The sequence below is a fragment of the Hesperophylax consimilis genome, chromosome 8 (genome assembly GCF_061612785.1).
Source record: "Hesperophylax consimilis isolate HC1 chromosome 8, BYU_Hcon_1.0, whole genome shotgun sequence".
Classification (NCBI taxonomy): Eukaryota; Metazoa; Arthropoda; class Insecta; order Trichoptera; family Limnephilidae; genus Hesperophylax; species Hesperophylax consimilis.
The window spans coordinates 27,523,842-27,546,836 of NC_142843.1; the positions used below are offsets into that span (position 1 = coordinate 27,523,842).

At 33.2% G+C, this 22,995-nt stretch overlaps 3 protein-coding genes across 4 annotated transcripts in view; 1 reads left to right on the forward strand and 2 right to left on the reverse strand.

The window, feature by feature from the left end:
* Rbfox1 (RNA-binding Fox protein 1) overlaps positions 1-12,968 on the reverse strand; it is a 731,414-nt gene extending 718,446 nt beyond the window's left edge. For both annotated transcript variants that reach the window (XM_089634055.1, XM_089634056.1), the window contains exon 1: positions 12,833-12,968. The gene's annotated coding sequence lies outside the window, so the exon portion shown is untranslated. The remainder of the gene's footprint in view (positions 1-12,832) is intronic.
* A 258-nt stretch (positions 12,969-13,226) lies between these two features.
* Positions 13,227-20,813, forward strand: LOC149421813 (uncharacterized). The gene is made up of 13 exons (XM_089634319.1): positions 13,227-13,537; positions 13,653-13,826; positions 13,904-14,381; positions 14,471-14,631; positions 14,732-14,852; positions 14,940-15,067; positions 16,233-16,347; positions 16,485-16,670; positions 16,953-17,199; positions 18,215-18,415; positions 18,883-19,022; positions 19,804-20,028; positions 20,399-20,813. Exons 1-13 carry the CDS (start codon positions 13,296-13,298, stop codon positions 20,804-20,806), a joined length of 2,826 nt encoding a protein of 941 aa, XP_089490445.1. The 5' UTR covers positions 13,227-13,295; the 3' UTR covers positions 20,807-20,813.
* Positions 20,814-20,898: 85 nt separating this feature from the next.
* On the reverse strand, positions 20,899-22,980 carry LOC149421814 (uncharacterized). The gene is made up of 3 exons (XM_089634566.1): positions 22,775-22,980; positions 21,697-21,834; positions 20,899-21,618 (listed from the first exon to the last, which is right to left on the reverse strand). Exons 1-3 carry the CDS (start codon positions 22,907-22,909, stop codon positions 21,538-21,540), a joined length of 354 nt encoding a protein of 117 aa, XP_089490692.1. The 5' UTR covers positions 22,910-22,980; the 3' UTR covers positions 20,899-21,537.
* Between the last annotated feature and the right edge of the window lie 15 nt (positions 22,981-22,995).

Genomic DNA, 22,995 nt, shown 5'->3' on the forward strand with positions numbered 1-22,995 from the left:
TATTATTTAATACACAGGAATGAGTTCGTGCAAACAAATTTGTAGTGTATATTATGAATTATTTCTAATACATTATACACTACATAAACACAAAACGTTAAACCTACAATATGTATATCTGAAGCATTTCAAAAAGTAAAATAATAATAAATTACTGTCAAAATGAGAAAAATCCTGTCAAGTATTATTAGTAACAGTAATGTGAAAGTGGAAAGTCGACATCAAAGAAATTTCAGATCTCGAAAGTGGTAAAAAATGTATAATTTGTTGAAAATGTGTATCCACTCTAATACAACTAACTAACCACCGCGCCGTTTTTCGCAGGGGTAGGCAGAGAAGACGGAGCGCCAAACAACTCGGTCTTGGCACACACTCCTTGTTCTTTCTTCTACACATTCGCTCTACATGCCCAAACAATCTAAGCTTCCCTTTCTCAATCTTTGCCTTGCATTCTTTGCGGATCTCAACATTTCTCACACGATCATATCAGGGATCTTATTTCTACTGCATTCAGTCTACTTTCATACTTCCTCTACCGGTTCCATGCCTCACTGCCTATACATCAGGGTAGGTCCTAGCACTCCATTGTGGACTGATAGCTTCGCTCCTTTGGACAATTTTGTGTTAGCGCCAACAGCGTTCAGCCCTCCATTAATGGAGTTACCTGCATTTACCCTTATTTCAATATCTCTGTCAGCCTTCCCATCTCTCATAAAAATGCTTACAAATACTGTAATTATTCATAATTTACTAATTATAAGTATTCATAATTCACAACTATATTACATACTGTTTTCGTACTCTCTCTTTCAAACTCCACGACTTTAAACTCACTTTAGTATTCATAAGTAGGTATCAATTTCTTAAAATTTAACAGAAAATAAATTACCTCTGTTTGAGAAGATCACTAAGGAACAACTTGTATTCACATAGGCACATTTCTGTAATTAGTATTTTCTGTTAGTAAAATTTAAAAAAAAACGATTCTTTGTAAAAAATTTCATTAATCGCCTCCCTTTTTTATTCTAATATTCTTAACAACCGACGACACTCAATGCAATAGGCACTACAAAAATCACTCCCTAGCCTGGAAAGTATATTTATATTTACCAAATATTCCTTGATGGTAGATAAGTAGATTTAAAATAAAGCTAACTAGATTAAAAACAAATTAACCCCGAGTAAGGTAGTTTACTGTTTGCAAGTTATATTTAGCCTCATATTTGGGTAATCATGTCATGCTTGACTAGCAAACTAACAACACTTTAACTAACTGTTCCAAATTATTTAACAACCCGAGGAAATATGTTGATAATGAACAGGAGTTGTCCGCGTCACGCGTCGTTATGCATTTAGCTGGCGAAGCAATTGGTCAAAATGTTAAGTTTTCAGTGAGTTAGCAAAAGAAGGGAGTTTTAACTTTTAAAGCGTCCCGCGGCGTTTTCACCAAATATTTGTGCTTCGTTAACGATTCCGCAAAGGAGCTTAAAACATAAGTTACATCATAAAAATATTTATTTCCTGAATATTTTACAATAATAAATAATAATTTCTTCCATTGCCATTGAAAATTATTTGTTGCGACATCACGAGTTCATCACATATATTTAAAATAATTTTCACAACGGGCAGAGGGTTAACAACAAAAAAAAATACAAACAAATAACAAAAAAGCACTCTTTATAGGGTGAATTGTCTTATTAAAAAAAGTTTTTAAGGAAATAAAGGTGTGGAAGTTCTGATATGAGAAAACGGATATGAGGGGTGGGTTTGGAATGTTAGGGTCAGTGTGTCGAGGAGTGACGGACGTATGAATCTATTTCTCCCATCACGATGCAGAGCGATGGGTCGATATATTGTTATTATTGATTATTATTGTTATTATTGATTATACTGTTGGAGAAGTCAAAGGGTTTCCCTTAAACGGTGTCTCTCGATCCAGCCTTCTCGTGCAGTAGGTGTGCGGACCTCACCCCTAAAAACCCGGGCACAACTGCTAAGTAATCAAACGTATCACCACTACCCGCCTTCCAAATTGAACTGAGACTGCCAGAAATATATTTTATCATTGTGACAGCGCAATGGTTTGTTTCCACTTAAGAACTTCATATAAGAAGGAATACCCCTTTCTAGCGAGCTGATACTTTTTGGCAAATGTTTATCGAATACGCGTTAATGTTTATTCTAGATACTTTTTAGTTTACTTTTACATGTTTTTACTCATGGCGCTGTCACAATTCATAAAGATTGACAGCAGCATTTTTTTATGTTACATTTCGGTTTTACCGCCACAAATATGTCAACTGTGCGATATTTATGCTTCTTTCTACCTATTAATACTTTGTTTTAAAAATACATTGATATTTAACGTTTTTCACATTCTGCATGCGGAAATGTGTGGTTTAATCTTTTGTAAAATTTACCACGATTTTAATAGTTTTAAAATCTCACTGACATATTAAATGAAAATTTTAAGTTAATAATAATAATAATTGGAACAAAGTGCTGTAACTACCACGATACGGAAGACATAATAGCAAGGAGTGGAAAAGACATCGTGAAAATAATTATTGTTCTAGAATTTGCAGTAGAACCTTCATTAAAAATAGCATGTAGCTCGACTTTTTGCTAGAGAGACTTGAATGAGACAGATAAAAAAAACATTAATTGGAAAAAATTACAGAAGATTTTACAAGCTTTCAAAGCTTCTAATGAATAATCGTTTAGTTGCAAAAAACTCCAAATCATCCAAACAAAATGTCTCAATATTATATTCATCAACACTTTTGAATTGTATGAAGGTTGAACGGACGTAATAACTTTTATTTTAACATTGAGAAAATAGAGCAGTTTAGAAATATATTACATATTTATACGGCTCGAAAACGGCGCTACACTAATTTTCCTAATATTATTATTTTTATTCCTAATTTATAGTTAACGAAAAGTTATTACGGTAGGTGGACGCAAAGTATTTAGTTAGCGGGTAAGAGCCCCTTCCTATCTGACTTGAACGTGGCTCTTGTGATGTCGTAAGGTGTGTAGGGTCGTAGGGTATGTAGTGTCGAAGGATATGTAGGGTCGTAGGGTAGTTTGTTTTAATGAAGCGCTAAAGAATTTTTAAATTAAAAGCATTCACATTTATTTAGCCATTTCATCAAAACTATCTATACTCCTCAGGGAAACGTAGAATGTGTTTCAATCAGTATTCATGTGTAGAGAGCATGCACGAGTTTTAAGAAAATATTGGTTTAACCACTCGAGCGATAGAGATTTCCGGGAATTCGGTTTTAAATTTTACCATTTAATTTATTTACTGAAACATATGAAATGCTTACTTCGTTTTAAAACCAATGAATCTACCTAGATTTCACCGTCTATCCATATGTATAGGTTTTATTAAAAAACATATAATTCATAAAAATCACTTTCCCAAATTTGGGTAGCCATCGCTCGAGTAATACGATTTAAGGGTGCGCGCAGCGTAGATTTACATTTACATACAACAAAGTGCTTATCTAAAAGCTAAATTTTAACCCTCTCAAAAATAGGAATAAGTTTTCTTATTTGAACCAACTTGATTCAAAATATGTAATTAATAAATATAAAATGTTATAAATACATGTTTTACTAAAGAAACTGGGTTTTTCTGATACCTCATAATCGAGATTGTAACCATTTGGCAAGCGTGAGTAAAAAAGGTTTATTATTACGACGCAGTTCACGATATAAAGTGTCAATTAAACTATTAACTTTACTGTTTTCTTGGAGAATAAAGCGTAAACAACTGCACGTATAAATAATTGATCGCGTGAATGAAGAAAACGAGACTGTCCGACAAAGGAAATCTCATTACTTGCCCTAACAAGAAATATTGCTTTCCTTTGTACAACAAACAGGGAAAGTTCACAATTCATTTATGATGTATGTCTTTTGACTTACCATGAAATTTTCTGGGAAATGCGGAGAGAACTCAAATTTTGAAAGGATTCCAAAATGAAACAACAGATTTTAATAAAATGAATACAAAGGGAAATGGTTTTGTCATTCAGTCATTCTTTACACTTTTCTTTGTTGGAATTTTTTGAAAGAGAACTTATACAAGTGAATTAGAATGAAGTGTCAATTTCCTACGAACTAGGTGAACAAGTTTCGTAGTAAACTTTAACGCAGAATAATTCAATTCTTTTCAGGAAAATTTAACAACCATGAAATGACATTTTTGTTTCATTTTATTACAATAAAGTTAAATTCTGCCGCATTCTTGACTCTGTGGGGACCTGAACATTGATTGTCCACATTCAACTTCAAAACCTAAAGTAGCTTTTATTGCCATTTTGCACAGCACTAATGAAAATGTATTCAATTCCATTGAGCACACAAAGAAAAATGGGTAATGCTTATTTATTAAGAATCTCTTCAAATTATTGATAATCTGGTTAAAAACGGGATTGCAGGCCTAAACTAATGAATTAACAGGTTTCCTGATAAACTTTTAGTAAAATTAGCAATAATCATCATTATTCGTGCAACAGTGAATTAAAACCAGATTTTCAAGAGCACTATAGTATTATACAGTTAGGTATATTATAATGCAGTATTTCTTCGAACACATGTAGATGGTTTTTGTAACGACGTTTTGTATTGAATATCATTTTGTTAGAACCCGTTTGTTGAGAATTGACACTGTGGCATTTTTGTCAGGAACAGAGAAAATACATATCTTTTTTTTTTTTTTTTTACAGTATTACCGCACAAGAGTCCCAACTGCTCCCGTCTGGAGCCAGTGAGACTATGGCATCCCCAATTGGGGTATGATGTGAGGCTGAGGGTATTGGGGAGGGGAGGGAGATGGGGAGGAGGAAGGTGGGGAAGTACCTGGCTATTCAGATCTGGTCACCAAACACGGCTAAAGCCATTTCAAGCAACGTTTCAATTCTGAATGGTGGTCTTACACCAGGGCGATACTGAGAGTATCTTCCACTCTGGAACGTGCCGCAAATATACTATATATTATTTTTAAATTAATTAATTGTGAAATAACACAAATTAATCAAATAAAATTTATTTGCGCACGCCGGGTTCGAACCCGCGACCTTCGGATCTGTAGTCAAAAGCGTATACCACTAGACCACGCCGGCTATATCTGAGCCTGACTAAAAGTGTTTCCATCGAAACCTGCATTGACTGAGCTAATTTGTTCCAGAAAACGAATACACTTATTTCGATTGTGTGTTGGTATATAACATTCTAAAATTAAATTAAAATTAAAAATAAGTGATTTTAATAACGGGATTTTCAAGTTCTGTGAAGGTTCTATTCAAGTTATGTTATTATCTCAGTTGTATGAAGCAACTGGCCTGTAACAACATAATTACAGAACTTTTTTTTTATTTAGTAAAAGATTATACATTTATATACATTATTTAAGAAATGTTTTGACTGCCCAACTAGGAAGATTCCCGTTTTAGGACAGTCAAATCAGGATGAGTATTAACATTCTGATAAGTATAGTATTAAAATAATAATTAAATAATAGGTATATGTACTATTAACTGGTGCCTTAGCCTAATAACATATTTTTTTATAAAAATGAATAACAAAGAGAAGAAAATGAATAAAATAAAATATCCAATTAAACATAAGATTAACTGCTGCTTGGGTAGCATTCTAATTTAAAATTACTAGGTAGGTACATATATACACATAATGATAAAGATTAGAACATAAAGGTATCTTTTACGTATTTTTTTTGTTGGAGTTTTTGTTGTTGTTTTTGGTTTGTGTTTGATTTCATTTTTTGTGTAGTAAAAGTTCACTCTCCTTTCTACTTAATTGATGAAATCAATTAGTGGTCAATTTATGAAGAATAGCTGTGTTTACCTTTTTCCAAGCATCAGGCATGAAGTTGTATAGTTTTGGACCTAAGAATGAGAAGTGTCTTTGAGCGAGAGATTTTTTAGTTGTGAGTGGTACAATTGGATTTCTCCGTGAGTGGCGGGTGTCGTGAGAGTGGTTAATAGATGGGTAGAGGTGGCGTTGTTAAATTAATTTTCTCATGTATAGTTGTCTAACATCCAGAACTCGGAACTCTTCAAATAGTGCATCGCTATGATATCTAAATGGTTTTTTGAGGATTACCCTTAGTAGTGATTTTTGAGCTTTTGCTAATTTGTCCAAAACAGTTTTTGCACACCCACCCCAACCTAAGGATGCATAGTCTAAAAATGACCCACACATAGCATCATAGATGAGTTTCAATTCTTTTTTACGTAAGATATTTCTGATTGTCATAAACATGTACGTAAGCTTTCTAACCTTTGTGGCAACTAGATCTATGTGTCCGTCCCATCTAAGATATTTGTCTAATATAACACCAAGGTATTTTATACTGTCTACGCATTCCAATTTATAGCAATTACAGGTAGTGGAGTCAATGCATTTATGTATAAAAATATTATATGCTTCCTCGGGTTGTCCCGCTTCTGTCGCACTAAATTGTATAAATTTATTTTTTTCCGAATTGAGTGTCAACAGATTATAGTCTAACCAAAGTTTTAGCTGTTTTATTCCACTTTCTGCTTTGCAGTGTACATCGTTCCATGTTTTTCCTTCAAATATTAAGACAGCATCATCTGCAAATGTTATAGGTAATATGATTGGAAAAATTGCTGTTACACAGATCATTGATATAAATACTGAACAAAATAGGTCCTAAGGTACTCCCTTGGGGTACACCAAATTCTAAAAGGGCCGGATCGCTAACAGTATCATTAATTTTAACTTTTTGGTATCTGTTAGTTAAGTAACTATCCATCTATTTGTATAGCAGTCTCTGAATACCTATAGCCTTTAGTTTTTTTAGAAGTATTTTATGCGAGATGGTATCAAAAGCTTTGGCAAGATCTAAAAAGAGAGCGATGGATTTATTACCCCGGTCAATATTATTGGAAATAATATCCGCCAGCTTAGCAATAGCATTTTCTGTTCCTAGACCTGGTCGAAAGCCGAACTGGTTATTAGATAAGATGTCTTTCAAGATAGAGGGTGAGACGATTTTTTACGATTTTCTCGTTAATTTTTTAGAATGAGTTGAGTAGAGATATAGGCTATTTTCAAGTTCTATGACTTGAATAGAACTTTCATAGAACTTGAAAATCAATTTAGAAATTTGATGAATTGTTCATCAAATCTCAGAGTTAATTTGCACGTTCTGTGAAATTCCTATTCAAGTTCTGGTATTATCTTGTTATAGGCCAGTTGCTTCATGGAACTGAAAGAATAACAGAACTGGAATTGAACTTGAAAATTAACTTTAAATTTGAAGAATTGTTAAAATTATATGAAACAACTCGTCCTTGTTCAAAAATACATCATTCTTAGGGCCAGTTGTTTCGTTTCAAAGTTCTATAAGCCATAACAGAACTTGAATAGAACTTTCACAAAACTTGAAAGTGAACTATGAAATTTTATGAATTGTTAAAATTCTGTGAAACAAGCCGTCCTTATGTTCAGTAAATATAATGTATTAGTGTCGCCGTTCCTTAAACAGCTGGTAGTGTTATGGTCAGCTTAGTTGCCTTTCTAGCAGTTGATCGGGGTTTGAGTCTCGACAGTGGCAATTTTTTTTTTCAGAGTTTTTTACTTTCATTTTTTTAATTTACGATTTTCACGGGTCTCCGCTTGTGCGTAAATAATTTTTAGATCAAAAATTGCAACACCACATTTTACACATGGCCGCCGAGAGCTCCGTTACACCCTTATTTTCTAATAGATGCGCCGTTTATGAGGAAGAGGGAGAAGTAACAATGGAGCTATCGGCGGTATGCCTGTAGGTAAGTGCTTAGGCCGGATTAAAAATGGCAAATCTGGCAACCCTTCGGGTGAACACCGAGCACCCCCTCCCTCATTTCTTATTAATTGTAATTGTGACAGACATAGTTAGGGTGCTAGAGCTAGATGGCCGCCGACCGGTGGAGGGCGCGCCTACATTGCTTTTAGTGGAGCAACTCCTAATTCCAAAATCAGTATTCCGTGAACAAATTAACATAATAAATCTGTATACCTACTCTTTATATTCGTTAATAAACTCTGATATTTTTATTTTTAAGACATTTAAATTTATATTTACAGTACCTACTTACATTACCTATCTACCAACATTAACTTCAAACATCCAAAAATATTACATTATTCTTGCCCAGAATAGTAGTAACTTTTCTTAGTTTATTTTAATTAGTAGATTCTTAACATTGGGGGCATGTTTTTTATGGAATCTACGTAAAATAAACAAAACATGTATTTCTACCAATATCCACAAAGTCAGAAACCTTTTGTCCGCAACATTGATTCATGAAAATAGCACCTTTTCTGTTTGGAGTTTCAAGGCATACTACACGGAGAAAACTTACTGATAAAAAATATTGCCAATTTATTAAGAATCTCTTCAAACTATATTATGTTATTTTACGAATGACTTAAATTTTAATAAAACTAGCTGAAGTCCCTAGGGTTGCTCGTCTAATTACCAGAGTTTTTCGAAATCACACGAAGAAAAATAAGTATTGTTAATTTATGAAGAATCTCTTCAAATTATTTGTAATCCTGTTAAAAACAGAATTACAGGTCCTTAACAAATGATTTGATAGGTTTTCTGGAAACTTTTAGTAAAATACCAATGTATTGTCACAATGTCGGAACACGTGTTCATAAAAATTCTAACATGTTCGCATTTCGTTATTATATATTATTAAGACAAACGCAGGTGCATGAACAAGTGTTCAATTATTAATAAGAATTTACTAAAAGTTTATCAAGAAACGGCCTACATTCCCGTTTTTTAACGGATTACCAATAATTTGAATAAATTCTTAGTAAATTAGAAATACTCTTTTTTTTTCTTGTATGTTCAAAAATTTTAAATTTTTTCGATAAAAACAGATTTTTCGATGAAAGAAATATTAAATTTAAATATATGTTAGTCTGCATCACGGGTAAAGCCGGGTTATAAAACTAAGATGTACCATAATCCAAAATCTACTATGATTAAGCCAAATATACTGGTTATTCCCAATTTCAATACATCTTTTGGACAATTGGAGGGAAATATTAAACTTAATGGTGCGAAACTTTATAAAGCCCTTCCAAATCAAACATGGCTCAGAGAGCTGACTGATCATCGACTTGCAATGAAGACAATGTAAAGATATCTGGATAATCAATCTATTTACATAAATAAAAATGTTCGTTTGTTCAAAATCTTAAATCTCAGAAAGTTCTTCACCTATTGCTTTGAAATTTTGACACAACTTTGCATTCAAATACGTGTGTGTTTTTATATAGATGTCACCTGTTACAGGTAAAAACTTTTTTGTTTTAAACAGCGCCATGTGTTGGACGTTAAAGCAACACGCGCTGTTGTTTCTCTATCTGATCAAAAGACTGATCAACTGCAATGCGTGGCGGGGTACAGCTACATTGATATTAAAAACTAGCCTACAGGCCACCTCAGAGCACGAAACCCTAGAAAACTGTGGCATTATTTAATATATAGACAGACATAATGACACACATGTTTATACAATATGGAACTTACTGCAACTACCTCTTAAGTCGTAATCGTGTACAAACTAAGCTTAAATAATAAGAAACTAATAAAAAATTTAAAAAAAGAGCAGTTAGATTTCCCTACCTGACGAAAATTCATTCGAAATAAGACATAAATAAAAAACAATGTGTGCATAAAAATATACTTTATTTTTTTATTTGCAGCGCCAACAAGGTTAATAATTTTTAAACCCCGTCCCCATTTCCGGGTAGAATATTAATATGAATCCCCAATCTGTTCAGGGGTGAAATATTTAGCATTTTGGCGCCCGCCGCCTGTGAAACGATGTAGTTTATATCAGTTCATGGTTGATTAGAATGCGGAATATGTAACTTGAATGAAACCGAAGAATTTTATATAAAACTGATAAATACGTAGGTATATTGTTAATTTGTTATTGTTAAGTTAATTTGAATAGTTCCACTTTTAAAAATGTCCTACAAATGTAAGCCATAATTATGTGTCTATGCTTATTTCAAATTTGGAATGAAAATAATTGTCTGCTTAAATATATTACAGGTGGGCAACGTTCGTAGAAAATGTATTTAACAAGGAAAAAAAAGCAAGCTCGTGACGTAGATCGAAGACCAGTAGTCCGAAAGGAACGATCTCCTTCACTTTTCACTAGGTATATAATTTATTTTTTTTGGTAAATCTATGATAATTTCCTCGCACTTATGTTTTGTTTGTACATACGAGTCAAATAAAAGTCGTAATATGTTTTTTTAACCGTAAAAATGTTAAAATCAATGGTAGAAAAGATGGGAACGCTCGAGGAAGACTAAGACTAGGCATTATCTCTGCACTGAAATGACATACGAAGTCGAAATAATGTATTTTTTAAACAGTAACAATATGATAGAAAAAGTCGGGAATGCCCGAGGAACACATGATGCAATCTAGTTAAATAAATACAACAATAATATTATGTATTGCCACCTTAACTACAACCAGTTTTCAGTTAGGTACATTAGAATTAAAAACCTCAAAACTTTACTCCAAACAATTCATAACCTGAGCAACACGTCAGCTATTATATATAATTTTTGGTATTATATCTTTCCACGCACTTATGTTGGATAGTACACACCACTACATAGTTTGAATACATTACCATTACATACTTTTAACCACTGTTGAATTTGGCAGCCACCTCTTGTCTGGAGCCCCAAAATACTTGAAAAAAAACCTTGACTTTAGATAACATTATTGGTTTGGTTGACCATTTGGTTGACTTTTGTTTATTTATCCCAGGAGAACGGGTCGTTTCTACGACTCGAAAGACCCTCATGTTTGCTCCCTCCGGCAACATGGGTCTCTTTAAGACCCATTTTCACAACCTGATCTTCTCAAAAAGACCCCACGCACAGCATACCCAAAGATGATATAGGCCCAGAGGTATTTATTTTTCTCGGGGCCTCCTGTGTGGAGTTTATGTTCATTTAATTTTAATGTTTTCAAAGGCAATATGTACAAAGAGCTAATAAAAAACCTCGATTTTTCATCATCAATGCATAAGTTAAGCAGCAAATATTTTTTTTTAATATTTTTCCCTTTCATTCCGAACATTGGTTTTAATTTATATAATTATTAATTTATACATAATATTATAATCATTGCAAACGCGTTCTGTCACTTGTATTGCAGTAAATTCAAATCTCCCAGCGGAAAATGGGCTTCTATCTACGTCACGATTTTCTAGCCCGTACCCTCTCGATTAGCTAACCTTGTTAAATACGTTTTCTACGAACCTTGGACAGGTGGGTACATAATTGCTCGTTTCCATTTGAAAATTGTTCAGTTTCAATTTTCAAAAGATCAAGTTCATATATTGACGTAGGTAGGTACTCACAAAAGAAATTAAGTTGACACACATACGTATGCACAAGTAAATTATAATTTTAAATAGCCATATATTTACTTACAGACGTCTTGCATTTTTTTTAAACATCGACGGCATGACGCCAATTGTGCAAAGTGCGACTTGAAAATTCAAGATTAAAGGTTTTTATTCATATTTAATGTAATAATTAAGCAACGTAATGCGTATTTTAATATCGATTGTAATGTATGCCTGATGAATGTAAATTAAATATTACACATTATTATTTGCTAATTAGAGATGCTCAATACAAACGCGAAAATCATATTTGCATAAAATTGCACTCATCACATTTGTGCACTATGCCGTAGATAAGAAAGTCGCATAATATCCTACAATGAGTTTTGTAACTCATCGGGATTGCTCTAGGAAGAAATAAAAATAATAAAAATGTTATAAATAAATATACATATTATTTCAATGTTATGTACCAGCCGTATTTTATACATCGTTTATTAAATAAAATCGAAATAATTTGAACTTAAAAGTTACTGGCATAAATAGGTACTCGAAAGGTTTTAAAATATTATTAGTAATACTTATTTATTGAATCTGAGTGTCATCTTCGAAGTACTTTTCTTTATAGTATGTAAGTTTGTCGGTTGTTTGGAAACCTGAAATGTGCCAATATTAAAAACCCTTTAAGTTGATGTAATAATTAATTACGTTCAAGACAAGGAGCGGAAAGGTTCCCGAGTAGGTACCTACCCTAACCCAACCAATTATTTCCGTATTAAAGATAACATAAAGCCGGTGAAGCATAGCTACTGAAGCAAAAGAATCGATACACCATTAATTAATTATTATTGGTCTAGGTAGGACAGTGTAGATCGTTATTATCTGCCCGTCCCTATCGAGCAGACAGCTTATGTGGCGGAACGTAAGTAATATAAATAATAGTATATCATTACATAGTGTTGCGAATAAGCTTTAAATAGAGTTGAATGTTAATTTATTATTCATTCAATGTTTACAAAACAAAGTAGTCAGGCAATGGTGGAATGTTTTGGGACATGCATTGGTATGTACATATTTAATTCAGTTAAATTAGTTGATATCAAGCAAAATTAACATGAGGCCTAGTTATACCTAACCCAACCTAACAAAATAATAATATTATGAAATTAGTAAATATTGTTTTTTTTTACATAATTTAAATAATTATATTTCATGTAATTAATTACTTGAATCATACAGCTCCGTGTATGTAAAATCATTTTATTTGATGACAATAATTAAAATATTTAAAACTTTTTTATTTGTAAAAAAACTGTAAAAAATAAATATATTTAGTTAAAAATAAAAAAAAAAGTACACCAAATAATTTATAAAAATGTATCTACCTTTTAGAAGCTGTGATTTATTTTCGTAAATTTCCGACACGTTCGAGAAAACACCACCTCACTAAAATCGCACTCACACTTTGGGGGTAATATTTTCGTACAAAGAACACTCGCACAGAAACACGTAGCGCGGCTCGTGAACTGGGAACTGAAGTGAAGTAAACCGCAGACCTCTGCCGACATTTCCCACAAAACGCACACAGTTGACACAGTATCTACCGCGCATGCTTACCACTCGCAACTGGAAATCTCTGGATGTGTTCCAATTTCCCGGTCGCTCATTGGTTTATTTAAATTCAAATCGATCTTCAACTAATCAGAGATCTTTATTACGCATTATCAAGATTTGCGAGGCAAAAGTATCACTTTTTGCTTGTTTGTTGCGGAGTTAACTTTTGTTTTATGTTTGTGAATTCATTTGATTATGTTAAAAATCAAATCTCAATAAATTATTAATTAACCAATGATGATGGCTAATCGCGTTAATTCTTGGGTAAAAACTACTGTAGTTGAATCGCTAAAAAGAATGTTATTGTCTAGAAATACGCAAGAACAACTTAAGGCTGCCAGTTTTGTAGTCGAGTCTGTGCAAAAGTTTCAAAACAATCCTATTGTTTTCAAAATTGTTATCGAGCATTATATAGTTAACGATTTGTGCAATTTCCTATGTGAGTCCTCAGCTACGCTCCAGGTTCAACTTCTAAGGTATTTTCGCTGTTTTTTGCACTTGAAAAATCACAAATAGGTAAACTTTTATAATATAATAATACCTGTTTGTTGATTTCGTGAAAACTAAGAAAATCTTTCGTGAATTTTTCAGGAACATCCTCAAATGTTTGAATATATTTTCTACATCGCCGATATTCTACAAAAAATCCTACTCCCCGCAAGTTGTGACTTCCATTATTAGAACTATCCAGTTTCTTGTCAAAGAAAATGGATCGGAGAATATCATTGATCATGCATTGCGTTTACTGTCAGAAATATTTTTTGGGTAAGCCTATTTATAAAAAAAACTCCATTTTTAACCTAAATATTTTCCTTTGCTCAAGTTTTCCGTTATTTTTCTAGAGTAAACAAATACAAAATGCCTTCAATTCTATCCAGAGAGAGCATGTACAACGTTTTGCAATTATTTGAAATGTTGGCTGCCATTTTCGATAAAATGAGTTATGAGACGCAGACCAAATTAAGCACCAGTTTAGTTCTTCACTCCGCCATTTATCATAACGAAGAGGAGAGTATCCTAACTACTAAAACGCTAAGTTGTGCCACAACGGCTATAAATAAATGCCTCGACATTTTGTATCAGCTTTTGATTGATAGCAAATATAAGTACAGTCCGGAGAATAAGCTGGATTGTGTATTTGGAATGCTCTGCCAAATCAGCATTGATTCCTTGCATTTCTGTGACAAAACAAAAGTACTTCAGATGGATTTTAAAAGGACTCTTTCTTCAGACGATGAAGACAGTGAAATTTTGGCACAAAAGGGGATGGTACAACACGTTGTATTTATGACATTGAAAAACATTGTATCACAAATTAAAGTAAGATAACTCATTTAATCTTTTGATTTGAATATTTCCCAATATCAATGCTGCTGTTGTATTGAATCTTATTCTTTTTTTCATTTCAGCATTTTGAGCCGCTGATACTAATTCCAAATTATGTTGTATTCCTTGAGTTTCTGTATGAAATCCTTCACAGGCCACTGCCTCCAGATGAAATGCTCACATTTGCTGAAAAACTATGCGCTTATGGATTCCTTTCATTTCTTGGCAAACTAATTCCAATGAGGTATTGCAACTCAATCAACTTCATTCTCATGTCAGTTGATTGGTTCGTTCATTCCAATTACAAATCGTAAATCTATTCATAAATAATTTAACTTTTCCAGTAAAAATATAAGGAAGCTTTGCCTTTTGAACATAGCAGAACTTCTAAGCATTCTGTCCGTTGAAAATCTTAACTTATCAAAATGGCCAGGGGGTGAGAGAAGTTTCAGAAGACATTTATTTGTAAGTTATATTTTTAGCATTGCATTCAAATTTATTAAATAAATTATTTTTTCTTATTGGAATTTCTCTGTTGTGCATGTATTCTAGGAAGGACTTTTCGAGAGTGATAGCAACTTCAAGATATGGCCACATAAACTGAATGATGTTTACGCATCTGATGCTACAATCAATTCATTGATTGTCTTTGTATATTTTAACTGCTTAAATTCACAAAGGTAATGGTTTTATATTATTTACAATATTTTCCTTCACCTTTCCAGCCTTTTGGTGTCATTTGAACTCTCTCAATCACTATGAAGTTTTTTTTGTTTGAAAATCATTAACCTCCTTACAATAGAAGAAAAACAAATGACTTAACTTTTTTGATTAAATTATTCACTCCAAAGTAGACTGTTGTGAATTCCTTCAGCTAATCGACTTTAATCGAGCAACCAGGCAAAATATATTATTCTGCAAACAATGATTCCTGGTCTAACTACCACATAAATGCACATGTTTCTCGCCTTCATTAACTCAGAAACAAATTTACCACAAATATTGACATATTTAATTCAAGATTACCAGTATTTAAGAGATACCTGAATGATGTTTATGTAACATAATATTATTATTTAAAAGCATCGCATAGGAGCGATTGCATATATTTTTATATTATTTTTATTTTTCACTTGTAAATTACGTATTATGAACCTGTATTATTATTTTATGCCGTCTGCAATTTTAAAACTGGTTTCTGATAAAATTTTTTGTCTTTCTCTCTTTTCCTATATCTTTGATGGGCGGACATAACAGTATAACTGCATTTTTGACCATTTAACGATTTATATGAGAAAATGTGTCTTGTGTATGCCGGCATCAATGGTATTAACAATATAGTTACACCAGTACTCAAAACATAAATAAACAACTTTGTGCCTATTAAACTAACTTAAAATACTTGAGATAATTGGGTTCATAATAATGTTTTTTTGCTCTCCTGAAAAGTTACACTTTTGCAGTTATACTCTTATGTCCGCCCATCAAAGATATATTATATACATTTAAAAGCAAATTTATATCTATTATGTATTATGTTCTTTTTTTGAAGTATTTTATTTTTGTTATCAAAACATAAAAAAACACTCTTGTTGTCACTGTATCATGGAGTAAATCATGTAAAAGCCCATCAAGGCTTTTATTAAATTGTAATATCCAACGGGGAGACCAGATCAGAATAACCAGGTTCTATTAACCATCCTCTACTCTTTAGCGTTTCCTTCCTTGCAGCGTCTCAAGTCCAAATGACTCCGGGAGTAGTGTGGTCATAATAATGAAATTATATATTTTACACCACTTCACCTAAAATTGATAGTGAAGTATTGAATGAAGTTGAATTTTCAGCCCTCAGAACATAGCAGCTCCTCTTCTTCCTTATTTTGTGGAATACATCTTCAATTTACCAGCCAATTTGAAATGTCCAGACCCTATTCTCAAATGCTTGTGGTTTATTTTTGCGGTAAGAAAACCAATCTAAAACCTATGATAACACCTCACCCAAGGTACCTGAGAAGCTGGAATTATATTATATTATATATTATTAACCTACCTAATTAAAATTATCACAATATCAAAACATTTTTTTAAAATTTTCAGTTAGCATATCTGAACAATACAGGTTATTCCACTATTGAAGGCGGAGTCTTAAAGCTTCAGAAAACTATAAGTATAATGTCTAAACTGATTCTATATAGAGTTAAAGATGTATACACTCACCATCCTGCAATACTGATGTGGGCGTTTTCCTCACATCGCATTTCCACTATAATTCAGCAGCAAGTGGTAAGACTTTTATAAAAAACATTACCTTTTTTCGATTTTTATTCTTAGCTGCGGCTAATATTTGATTTGTTTTTTCCTTTTTATACCAGGCTTATAAGCTCCTTAATTCTACCTCTGTCACTAAGATCAACATTTTCGTTTGCCGGGAATGAAACCCAACCCAGATTAAATATTTTTTTTATTTATTTACTAGACCAAATTTTGTAATTGGTTTATATAGCTACACTACAATGAAGGCTGTCAAAAATATTTTTAGAATTTTGTTATAAATTTTTCTACCAGCTCTTAATATGGCTACAAACTGAAAAAACTATTCCTGAAGAATTGGCTTCCATTCCTGAGTTGTGGTATTTATTGCTTGAAATAATAACACAGAGCGACGACCACAAAACCATCAGCGTTTCGTCAAACCTGATGAAGTACTGCATTGACAAATACAGTACGCAGGATGATAACATCAAGCACATTATATGGGAGACGTTGCCCATTACAATGGCATCGCTGGCAGTAGGAAATCAATACACGTGTGGTATGTTTGAATAATTAATTCATCACAGAGTTATTTTTAGTAGAAATCTTAAAACTAGATGGATCCCCTTGTTAGCCGATCTTTAAGTTTTAAGGAAATGAAGGAGTGAACCTGCATTGTGTAGAGACCATGTTGTAGATGGGATGAAACACAAAAGCCGAAAACTCGTTACCTAGCTGAACTGTTTAGCACAGGAGTGAGTTGTATTTGTGAACAGTTTTCCTGCAGCAAATGTAAACTGTGTAAATACATATTGAGCACACTTTCGGAATACCTCAGGGCTGTATACCGGTGATTGAAATACCGGTAGAACTAGTTTCCTTCAACGGAAGTAATCTTCCCAACATGCCGTCCATTGATATGATTGGTGTAACTCTAAATGACTCCCATCGAAGCCATAGTCAAGTTAGCCTCTTAGAAGCTGGGCGTACTGGGCGTAGGGCCCGCAAATACTGTAATAGTACACAACTGCTGAACCTGTATAAATCTTTATTGCGCGTCAAGGTACTTAAAGAAAACCCTTGACTCTGTACAGAAACGGGCGGTCTGTTTGGTAGATTCCCATATCTTAACCAACGGATTGCAATCTCTGGAGCATAGGTATCAGGTGGGAATGCTGTCCTTGTTCTATCGGTATTTTAATGGAAGATGCTCCAAGGAACTAGCGTCATTGATCCCTTCGGCACCGGTGTATAGTCACCAAACATTTGTACACGGTTGACATTTGTCACATTAGAACGGGTTGTTTCTACGACTTGTTGGTGAGTTGAACAGCTCGGCTCGTTAATGTAAAAGAATATAAACTACACTCCTTCCATTCCTTTACTCCCCAAGAACTCCTCAATATTGGAGACTAATACTCTTTGTTAGAACTCTTACAATTATCACAGCATCGCATCAAGCGTTTTCTAACTACAGCATTATGTGAAAATTATGCCAGTGGTAGGAAGCAAATGATTGTGCGTAATTTTATCTTCATTCCTACAAACCTAACAGAAATAAAACTTTTTTATAGCTGAGTCAGTATTATGTCTACTCGAATTATGCAGTACCTGCGTTCCGAGGGTTCCATCCCTCACAACAGTTCAAAGAACAGCATCCCTGCTGCCTAAGATACTAACAATTTACAAGAAAAATAATATGGATGTTCAGTTCCACTTTGTAACGGAAGCTTACTGCTTGCTGCATGCTGCTCTGAAACTGGAGGACAAACAAGGTGAGATGCACTGAAAGATATACATACAAAGGTACTTGGAAATATAGGTATACGTACATATCAAACATATTCATTTCGGTTGTCCGTGATGTGCGTGAACTGAAATATTCCTGCATGAAATTTTCACATTCAATTATCTCAAATTTGCTTTGAAATTTTCAAAATTGGAACTGATTGTGTAAATTCAGACCTGTAATCCGAAAATTATAATTTTTTTTTTTTAATAATTCTATTTTTTGAAATGTGTATTTCTTTTGTTTAATTTTTTGACAGATTTATTTCAATTTCATTAGGTAGATATATTATAATATGCTTTACAAATCCTACAATTATAATATTCCGTGATTTTTCACGGATCTGCGATAGTTTACAAAAAAAATTATAATTTTCAAAACGGAATCAAACAGTCCAGCTTTCTGCAATTAATTTTAAGTCTTGGGTAAACTATTGTTTTCTCACTTTTTCAGTTCTATCGCAGTTTATCAGCTCTCCACAATTTCTGCAATACATTTACGATGCGACCTTGAGCACAAATCCCGTCTTGTCCAAAACGGCTCTTCAATTGCTATCATTATCCACATTCTACCGTGTCAAATACAATATCACGGTTTGTATAGAAAAGAATATTTCGCTTACGTGTCTTATCTTATATGTAGGAAAGGTTAGGAACAAAAGAATAATAAACTATATAATATTTATATCCTTAAACTTTTTGCATTTCTTTCCTATTCCGTGACTAGAGTACAGCAATAAGGAATTGCACTCATTTATTTTTATTTTTATAAATGTTCACCTTCTAACATATCAACCAGTATTATTTTTCTTATGTTGATTTCATAGTTAAAATAATTTTAAAAGCTTGTATTTTTGTCCGCCAAAACGATTGGAATCTAACGGGGTATGCGTGACGTCAAACGTACCTCGTTTTTGTCGGTTAACAGTAAGGTCAATCTCACTCTGGTCAGTATGAAAACAAAAAAACTTAATTTAAATATTTATCAAGATTTCCAAAAAATATGAATACTTTTCAAATAATTTTTAAAACGCAGTAGTGACCCGTGTGCGAGTATACACAGTGCAACTTGAAACGAAATTGTCCGATTCTTTACGCACACGGCCGGCCAATCTGTGAGGTAGCGGCTTAAGTGCTCTCAGAACCTGCCAACCATTCACAGGCCAATGTCTTTAATACGGCTTTAATCGTTTTTAAATGATGATTTATTAATTCTTCATGAAACTATATTTAATAAAACTTATACATATGTGATATATACAGAATTAGAGTTTGTTGACCTATATGAATATATGTTTTTAAGCTATATTATTTTCACACGAGTTTTTTATTGACAAGCTATGGTAGCATAATTTTATTTGAGTTTTCTTTCCAGTGTGAGAATTTTATCAAACTCGATCCTGCTTCGTTGGTAATTTCTTTGAGAGACGAAAAAGACAAAGATAAAACGGTTGCCGTCCTTCAGTTGCTTTATACAATCTTCTCTCTAGATGTATCGAAAGAGAAATCTTTTGTAATACTGTCTACCGTTTATCCTGCAGAGAAATATATCAACACGTACCGCGCTTTATTCTTCAGGCTTCAGATGGTTTGTTGTAAGGTAAGAAATACTATGTTGCATAAATAATAATATATTCCATGTAATCTTCTTCCCATTGTCCTTTCAGGTTAGGATCCCACGACTTTAATAAGGCGCCTTCAGGTGTCCCTGTTCCATGCTACATCAATGGTCTCCATCCAATATGGCGCTGATAATACCTAACACCGCGCCCTTGAGGTTTTTACTAGCGCAAGGCGCCTTTTGGCTCAGGGCCAGGCGCCTTTGCGTCATATTACAAACCTCTCTTTTCCAACAAGTGTCCATCAATGTGTTAATATGTTACTATACAATACCTATGTACATCATTGTTGAGTTGTTAGTGGGAAACATCCAGTAGGTGTCTGATCAATGCTTTTCATATATATTTCAGGATTCTGAAGGTGAGTCCAGCAGCGCCTGGCAATGTCTGAATATGATGCTACAATCTGCAGCGGGGAACAATTCCAATCTCGTTGTGGCTTTGACCTCTCAACCCTGGACACACAAACTAATAGCCTTTTACCTCTATCAGAACCAGGCTTCAAAATACCACAAGAAATTCTTAAAGTTCATCTTCAACTGGCTGACCTGTTACAAAATCACCAACGGCAATGACAAACTGTTCTCCAGCAGAGATAAGGAAATGTTTTCCGTTTATTTAAAATATGATATCTTATTTGGCACTTTGCATAAATTGGTAAGCACATTTGGGGACGAAGAGGTCCAGCGAGGAATGTGCTCTGAAAGAGCACAAATTATTACCAATATTTTAAATCTCATGAACACTTTCTTTGAGTAAAAAACTACAACATATTACATACCACTAATTTTATTGTTTAGTTAAGATTCTCAAAATCTTATTGATAAAATCAAAATAAATTGATAAAATATCTGGGTACAATATATTAACACACTTCCGGCGGGAAGGGTGGTTCTAGCTTTTACGCCGGTCCTACTTGAATGGCTGGAAAGGCATTGCTTTCCGATAATTCTATATGAATATTATAAACCAATCTTTTTGTAAAGGGCCCAACTAAAATATGTATATGTATAAACAATGTGATACAAACTCCCATTTTCTTATCCTCTTGTCCCTGGTGTGGAAGAATATTTAATCAAAAAGAAACTTTACTAAGCCTGTAGAACAGGTAATAAATCCTCAAACTTATGGCACTGGAGATGCAGAAATCGCTCATTTTTTGTAATGATTTGTGCGAAACCGAAAACCAAATTTTTGTAATGTAATAAAATGCTTACATTTATTTACACATAAAACATCACTAAATGGCCTAAAAGTAACTTTAACTTCAGTTAATGGAGTTGTATCACAAATAAGGCTTTAATTTCAGACAGTACTTTTATAGTTGGGTATGGAAACTACTAGGTAAAAAAAAAATCTTCTAAAGATAAAGCAGTTTAAAGCAATATTCATTTTCTAAAACGAGACCCTATTTTTGTCTGCTTGAAGTGTGTTTAATATAAGACAAAAACATAAAATTATTATTTTTTATTTATCTCATTTAACTTTATCTAATTTCTTTGACGTCCGGATTTTTGCACAAAGCAACCCTTAAAAGAATTCAATCGCACATCAATTTCTCCATCTTCCAGCTGTAAAAAAAACCTTAATTACAATTTGTATTATTTAAATTAAGCATTCCAGATAAATTGTGAAATGAAAATAATTACCTGATCCTTGTAATAAATTTCTCGGTAGCAAGATGGAGACACACATTCCCTAATACAGCGAGCTCTCGCTATCCCATTAGAGTTACTGCAGGCCCTGCTTTGTTCACATGCAGTTTCAAATTCCCGAAAAGTTATTTCCTACCAACAAAACAATTACATAAATATAATTCTTTAAATTGTAAGTAATCATTGGCTATTCCAATTTAGTTATTTTGGGGCAATGATGTTAAAGTATATATGGACGTGCTGTAGAAATCTCAAAGTGGCAAACAAAAATAACGTAAAAAATAACTACCGGATCTGCCCTGATGATGGACACTGCAACGCTGTCCGAAACGTCGGCTAAAGAAGGAGTTAGCGCAACACGGCATAACACCCCAAAAACGAACAACAAAAAAAAAAATAACGTCAATTGTAGTGCTTTCGATATTGTAGTTTTAGTACTAAACTGTCGAGCATCGCGTATGATTGTGTGCCACTCAAAGTAAATTGCTAAAAAAAATGCCAAAAATGTGATGAAATGAAAACGTGTGTAATGAGAAAATGTATTCGGTATTATAAATAGTAAACAACATACAAATCAGCAGTAATGACAAGTATCACTAACAATTGCCACCATTTGCTAACTGTCGTTGCTCTTTACGGCACGTCACTGACTCACTACACACTTCAAAATCTGCCAGGCTTGTGACTCTAGTTGGCCTTGAGGTAGTATTTGATGCAACTTTTGACTACGAAAATGCCGCCCGGACCTGCCGCTTGTTTCGTTCATACACATTTTTTTAATGTCTACCTTTGTTATACACAAACGTTTGAATTCAGAATTTACTGGAAAATAAGAGTATTTCTTATTTGCCACATTTTATCTTATTTTTGTGAGACAACGGTAACAAGTATAGATGTATTCTAACATCATTGCTTTAGTCCATGATTAATTCACAGGTAGTTTTAAATGATGAAATTGTTATAAAAATTAATACCTATAAGACTAACTATATTAATATGTTATATGCCAATTTATACTTTGTTTATACGCTGAAGATATATAATACAGAACTAAGATTATTGCATTTCTTACATTTTTTGGTGTTTCCTTGTATTGATATTCTGGGAATGAGAATATAATCGGTGTGTTTTCTTTGTCAGCAAATAGATTTTGTGCAAAGCATAATAATAATATTATCCAAATTCCTGCACTGAGAGTGGACTCCATTGTTTTTTTTGTACAATTTGACAATTGTAATGGCACTGCATAGCCTAAAAATTTGCTTGTTTTGCAGTGAAAAATCGATATTTGAA

Bases quoted from the DNA above. Each gene is read 5' to 3' on its own strand.
- LOC149421814 (XM_089634566.1), bottom strand. From the start codon at position 22,909: ATGGAGTCCACTCTCAGTGCAGGAATTTGGATAATATTATTATTATGC. The intron at 21,835-22,774 runs GTAAGAAATGCA...TTTTGTTGGTAG, and splicing joins ACAAGGAAACACCAAAAAAT to GAAATAACTTTTCGGGAATT. The intron at 21,619-21,696 runs GTAATTATTTTC...TTTTTTTTACAG, and splicing joins AAATTTATTACAAGGATCAG to CTGGAAGATGGAGAAATTGA.
- LOC149421813 (XM_089634319.1), top strand. From the start codon at position 13,296: ATGATGATGGCTAATCGCGTTAATTCTTGGGTAAAAACTACTGTAGTT. The intron at 14,382-14,470 runs GTAAGATAACTC...TTTTCATTTCAG, and splicing joins ACATTGTATCACAAATTAAA to CATTTTGAGCCGCTGATACT. The intron at 19,023-19,803 runs GTTTGTATAGAA...TTTTCTTTCCAG, and splicing joins GTGTCAAATACAATATCACG to TGTGAGAATTTTATCAAACT.